Consider the following 6717-nt stretch of genomic DNA (forward strand, 5'->3'; position numbering starts at 1 on the left):
TTGGTGAAAAATCATTTTTAGAGTAATTATAATAAATTAATAGAGTTGATTTGATAAAAGAATTATTTTAGAATAATTATAATTTAAAAGAATTTATTTTAGAATAAGTATCAATTTAGAATAATTTCAGTAATTTAAGAAAGTTTTATAAAAAGAATTATTTTAGGACATTTATAAATATTTTTAAAAAGATTTATTTTAGAAAAAGGATTATTATGAATTTTTCAAGTTGGGATGGAGAAAGTCATGGTTCATGTGATCGGATAAGACTGTTGATGTATCTTTCAGGCTCGCACCAGTGAACCGTTTCGCACTGGGGTTAGTTTGTTGTGCCAAGTGAACCGTTTCGCACTTGGTCAGTGAAATCGTTTCGTTGTTGATTTATCTTCCAGACTCGCACCAGTTAGGTTTGTTTCGAACTGGGGTTGGTTTGATGGGCCACGGTGAAGGTTTGTTGCGTCACTTTGGTTCGTGAATGTGATATTCACCCGGGTCGGCTTGAGTTCGAACCAGGCCGAATCGGTTTGCGTGGAGTCCTATTGGAAGCACGTAGGGGATTTGTTAACCAGATATCCGATAATATGAACTTTGACTCTGTGTGTGACGTGAACCAGTGACCTGTTATAGGATGGCTAGCTACATGACTCGTTTCTTGGATGAGTACGAGTTCTTGTGAGATACAGACCAGATATGTTTTATTTTCATACCTAGATCGGGGTTAATATTTAATTATCTATAATTCGAGACATATGGTATATACATGAGGGTTTCCTTGTTTGGATTATTTCGCTCGACGTACTACGTCTCTTGTTGTAGATTTTTAAGTATTAATTCCATCTAGTATGATCTTGTTACTTGGATGATTAATCTGATCGCTAGTTGCATGATCGACTTGTTACTTGGTTGAATCATGATAGGATTTATTATGATTATTCTATTCTAGTAGTAAATTATATTTAGATTATTAGTATTTCAGTTGTATGTTTCTATTGTTATTACCATTATTGCATTGGTCGCACGATCGTTCTATTCTTCCTTTTGGGATTTTGTCGTGCACCATGCACCTGACGTACACCTGTTTTCTCTGGTGTACGTCAGATTTAGAGGACGGACAGGTTCAGTTCGGAGTCGTACAGGAGCCAGAGGATCCCCCGCAGGAGTATTCTGAAGACCGAGCAGAAGAAGCCGAAGCCTAGTCATTTCTTTTATCAGCTGTTAGTCCTTAGTTTACTTTTCTAGCATTCCTATTTCCGCCTGATCGTTGTATTTTATATTCTCCAGTATTTCATTCAGATAGTTTGTATAAGGGCATGTTTGGCCCGAATATTATGTCTAGATGATCATTTCAGTTGTGATATGTATCTTTTGGTTCTGAGTTGTTTATTATATATATTCTCATTACTGTGATCGGGGACCTGTGCCTTCGTTTGTATTTCTTGACGCTTAGCGTATTAGATTGAGAAGACGGGGTTTAGCACTTATCTCTTCTCAGTTTAATACGTTGCGGGCTTGCTCGCGTCCCGATTCCCTGGTATTTTGGGAAGCGGGGCGTGACACCCTTAAAAAAATTAATCATAGTGCAATAAAATAATTTTTAATAATTATATATAATTTATTAAATAATATAATATTAATACAACAACGTATGCACGTTCATTATACTAGTTGTCATAAAATGTGCTTCATGAATAGAAGTAAGAAAGTCATTGGACAATAGTGACCCGTGTCAGGTGGGGCCACCAAACTTCAGCTTAAGACAAAATCTGTTTTTGTCCCGTTAAAAAAGTATTCTCACCAATTACAACATGACAGAATAACGAGGTTCTCTGGTAAAATATATCTTGCTTGAATCTAACAGTTCTGTTATCAAAATAAATTCCCATGGCACATCCCACCTTAACCCACAAAAGAAAGTTGGATAAAATATTTAAATGATGCACCGTTGCATCTCCAATCAAGATTCAAAATTCATTCTATAACTCAATCCATACTCAATTTCTAAGGCAAGTAACAAAACCCCATATACTCTCCCTCATCCAAGTCGCTATTGATGAAGATACTTGCAGCTCTCTCCGTAAAAGCAACTTCCTTGATGATAATACCGACACAATTGTCTTGGCTGTGCCCAATTTTGCTGTCTAGGTAAGTTATAGTTCGAGCCTGCTATTGGTTGCCTATAATGGACTTCATGATGCGCGCTTGTGTGATGCAGCTGATATCGACCATGGTTGTTGTTGAAGTGTGATTGACATCGATTATCATGAAACTGGTATTTCAATGGTTCAGCATTCATTGGCCTATCTTGAGGCTTCGTAAAGTTTTCCTTCTGAAGATGCTGGACTTGCTGCTGGTGTTGAATGTTTCGGATTTGGACTACATTTTTTGCTGGATGTTTATTCATTTGTTGATGGTTGAACTGCTGATTATGCTGAATATTCCACTGTAGGATTGGGTTGATTTGATGTTTATTCATCTGTTGATGGTTGAACTGCTGATTATGCTGAATATTCTGTTTTACGATTGGGTTGATTGGATGTTTATTCATCTGTTGATGATTGAACTGCTGGTTACGCTGAATATTCTGTTGAAGGATGCCATTGTTCTCCTCATCTTGATGATGATGCTGTTCAACCTTAGCTTGAGCAGAATTTTCAGATTGCTTGGCAGTCTTGCTCTCCTTCCTGCAATTGAAGTCACAATTTGTCCAAATTATTATTTTTTTTTTTTTTGCAGGAAATAAGAGATATTGGATTGTAGCATATTTTCTTAGTACATGCTATCTAACAGAACTGGTAGCCTGTTCTTCATATATAATGAATTGAAAGAAGGAAATCTATTTTTGGAAAAACTATGATGCTAACTTGATGAGTGAAGTGTAAGAAGTATTGGATTTCCTTTAGTTGTGTTAACTAACTAGAAATAACTTGTAAAATATGAAATATATTAATTGTCGGTGGGTGCATTAGGAAGATATAATGATACCTTTTGATGAGACCCGTTTTTCTCATTTCTTTCTCTTTGATCCTAGTCTCCCTTGAACAGCGTGCAACAAAACCTCTAGAGTGTTTCTCTTGAAGAACTTTTCTTCTTTCTTCCTCATCGGCCCATCTCTGTAATTTAGGGAAATAAGGCAATCTTAATTCATCTTGTAGAAGATAAGGTTTGTGTAAATTAAATTGACTGGGGAAGTAATCTCAACTTTTGTGAACTCACCTGCCTCATTGTCTTAAGCCTGTAGAGGTTCCTTCCCTTAATTAAAAGGGGATGAAGAGGTGGCAACGGTTTCTCTCCAGTACTCCACAGAACTTCTATCTACACGTTAAATGTTGCATTTATATCAAATAACTTACGCCATCCAACATTTTATTATTCTTCTCTATGATAAGTTAAAGGAATTTACTGTGAATGTATGTTGTTGTTTGGCTGCTCCATAGCTTTCCTTAACGATACGCCCTATGACTACCCTAGTACCACATGGGGGACCTGTAGCACTTCTTGAAGCAATGCTGAACCTAGCATTATACTCAAGAAGAAGGATATTAATCGGTGTATTTGTACGGAAAATAACAAAGATACGAAATTATTGTGGATATAAGGACAAGAAATCTTACATTTCATAGACATTTTGTTCGAACATGACGATATCTCCAGTGCAGGCATCTCCTACAAGCAAGACAATTTGTCTACCTCAGAAATAGTAGTAACTTATAGAAATTTAATGTAGACAGGCATTGTGTATATATCTGCACGTCTGTGTGTGTGTGCATGCATGTGCGCGCACGCGCGTGTGCACGCTCGTGTGTGCATGTCTGTGTGTGTAGTTACTATTTAGTCAGAATAAGATGGTCCTCCCTGATGAGTCTAAGTAAAGAAGTATACTAAGAAATTCAGATATACTATTGAGCACGTATTTCAATACTGAGACAAAGCATACAGATGACTGTACTAGGTTATGCTTGTATCTTATGTTGAGAGAGAAATGAAACATAGCTATACCTTTGCAATTCAACACAAAGCTAGAGCGAGGGTATTTCATCTCTCCACCTCCATTTATTACCCTGAAAATTACAATCCTAGTTACTCAAAAATGTATGTTGATATACTATAAGTACATGCACATGCTAAAAGAATAGCAACGGAATATTACTCAAGATGCTCTTTGATGCGGTCAATGAGGATGCCTTTGGTTCCAGTTAGTCTCAACCCATATTTCCTCAAATAAACCTTACATTGCTCCAGTTTTAATTTTTCCAAATGGCCATCTGTCCCAGCAATAACATGATATTTGTTAGGATCAGGATATCAAATATAAAGAATTGTATGATAAGTCATCTTATGCAACCAGATAACTGAGAAAAATACATATGGTGTTGGCGGACCAAACAAATTTATCAAAGCACTACCATCAACAAATAATGAAATTAATTGGTTTCCTGTCAAGTGATGTTCATACTCTTCTCTCAATGCTTTAGAGTGATGGAAACAACTTTAAAATTTTGAATATCAAAGCGTCATTTTTCCTTTTTTTCTCCACACGATTCATCCTATAAAATGACGCTTAGAAACTATTTTATCACTTTGAGCTTCAAGTGCACTCAAAAGATACACCCCCAAGGAGAACAACCCAACATCTTGAAATTTCCTTTTCCTCCTCTTTAATAAAAATCTTCACCAGCTAACATTTTATGCCTTGTATAAAAAAAAGTAGAAAACACAATTCGATGGAATTACCCTTGATGAGCTCTTCTACCTTCTCAAAGCACTTCTCATCCTTCTCATTGAGCTCCGGAATCTCAACTGCAAATGACTCTTCACCGTCTTCACTTTCAAGATCCATATTTTTAGCTTTCCTGCCCAAAATCAAGGACACCCATCAGCCCAAAACTCAAACCCATCAAAACCCAACATTCATTTTCATTGAAAATCAAGAATCTAACAACAACCGAGGCCTAGATTTCTTGAGAGAAATCTTGGAAAACTTCGACCGAGTTTCTTCGACTATATCAAAGGTTGGATCCTCATCCGAGTCATCGGGAGAGCCGAAATCATCGAATCGAAACTCTCCATTATCTTCTTCAGGTATTTCTAATTCTTCTTGTGTTGATGTTTTGAGCTTGATATTGGCCATGAGATTGATCGGAAACTGATGGATTTGGGTTTAACAACCGTAAGGTTTAACAGATCAAGGAGATCTTTGCCTTGACCAAAAGGTCTTATAGATCGAGGAGATCTTGACAATACTTGGTCGGTGCACACCAGTGTATTGTACTGCTGTTCTTGAAAGCAATTTGGCCTTGGGATCCTTGCACCGGAGTAGGCCAAATATTGCTTTAAGCAGCGTTTCATAAATGCACAGTAGCTAAACTTGAAAAAGTTTAAAAATATAACACTTCAGCTATCTAACAAATTTACCTGTTTTATTCCAGATTTAGCCACAGGCGTCAACAGATATACTATAAGTACATGCACATGCTAAAAGAATAGCAAAGGAATATTACTCAAGATGCTCTTTGATGCGGTCAATGAGGATGCCTTTGGTTCCAGTTAGTCTCAACCCATATTTCCTCAAATAAACCTTGCATTGCTCCAGTTTTAATTTTTCCAAATGGTCATCTGTCCCAGCAATAACATGATATTTGTTAGGATCAGGATATCAAATATAAAGAATTGTATGATAAGTCATCTTATGCAAACAGATAACTGAGAAAAATACATATGGTGTTGGCGGACCAAACAAATTTATCAAAGCACTGACCTTTTATTCGAGACCATCAACAAATAATGAAATTAATTGGTTTCCTGTCAAGTGATGTTCATACTCTTCTTTCAATGCTTTAGAGTGATGGAAACAACTTTAAAATTTTGAGTATCAAAGCGTCATTTTTCCTCTTTAATAAAAGTCTTCACCAGCTAACATTTTAAGCCTCATATAAAAAAAAAATAGAAAACAGAATTCGATGGAATTACCTTTTATGAGCTCTTCCACCTTCTCAAAGCACTTCTCATCCTTCTCATTGAGCTCCGGAATCTCAACTGCAAATGACTCTTCACCATCTTCGCTTTCAAGATCCATATTTTTAGCTTTCCTGCCCAAAACCAAGGACACCCATCAGCTCAAAACTCAAACCCATCAAAACCCAACATTCATTTTCATTGAAAATCAAGAATCTAACAACAACCGAGGCCTAGATTTCTTGACAGAGATCTTGGAAAACTTCGACCGTGTTTCTTCGACTATATCAAAGGTTGGATCCTCGCCCGAGTCATCGGGAGAGCAGAAATCATCGAATCGAGGCTCTCTATCTTCTTCGGGTATTTCTAATTCTTCTTGTGTTGATGTTTTGAGCTTGATATTGGCCATGAGATTGATCGGAAACTGATGGACTTGGGTTTTTCTGGGGAGAGAAGAGGGAGATTGCGGTATTTTTGGGGAGATTTTATGTTTGGGAGATGACCGCTTTCGTCTGTATTTGAAATTTGAATTGCAATTTTTTGGGGCTATTTAGTGTTAGGGCCTATTTGGTTATTTCCTAAAAAAACAAAAAATAGAAATGAAAACCAAGAAATCTCAAAAAGTACAATTTCACACATTTTCATCCCTAAAACTCACCCACAATATCTAATAAAATATTATTTTTATCCAACAACTCATCCACCATATCTAATAAAATATTATTTTCATCCAACAACTCATCCATCACATCCACCACATCTAAT

The 6717-nt window shown here is 36.5% G+C and overlaps 1 protein-coding gene across 2 annotated transcripts; it reads right to left on the reverse strand.

The window, feature by feature from the left end:
* Positions 1812-6478, reverse strand: LOC109849998 (zinc finger CCCH domain-containing protein 62-like). Of its 2 annotated transcripts, XM_020419894.1 has the most exons (11): positions 6180-6478; positions 5968-6086; positions 5499-5613; positions 4732-4850; positions 4148-4262; positions 3997-4058; positions 3612-3663; positions 3401-3512; positions 3214-3312; positions 2983-3110; positions 1812-2681 (listed from the first exon to the last, which is right to left on the reverse strand). In XM_020419894.1, the coding sequence occupies exons 1-11, from the start codon at positions 6359-6361 to the stop codon at positions 2045-2047; spliced, it is 1740 nt and encodes a 579-aa protein (XP_020275483.1). In that variant the 5' UTR covers positions 6362-6478; the 3' UTR covers positions 1812-2044. The 2 variants fall into 2 exon arrangements, with proteins under 2 accessions (XP_020275483.1, XP_020275484.1); XM_020419895.1 differs by lacking the exons at positions 4148-4262; positions 4732-4850 and having other exon boundaries at positions 6180-6477.

Source organism: Asparagus officinalis, chromosome 7, assembly GCF_001876935.1.
Source record: "Asparagus officinalis chromosome 7, Aspof.V1, whole genome shotgun sequence".
Taxonomy (NCBI): Eukaryota; Viridiplantae; Streptophyta; class Magnoliopsida; order Asparagales; family Asparagaceae; genus Asparagus; species Asparagus officinalis.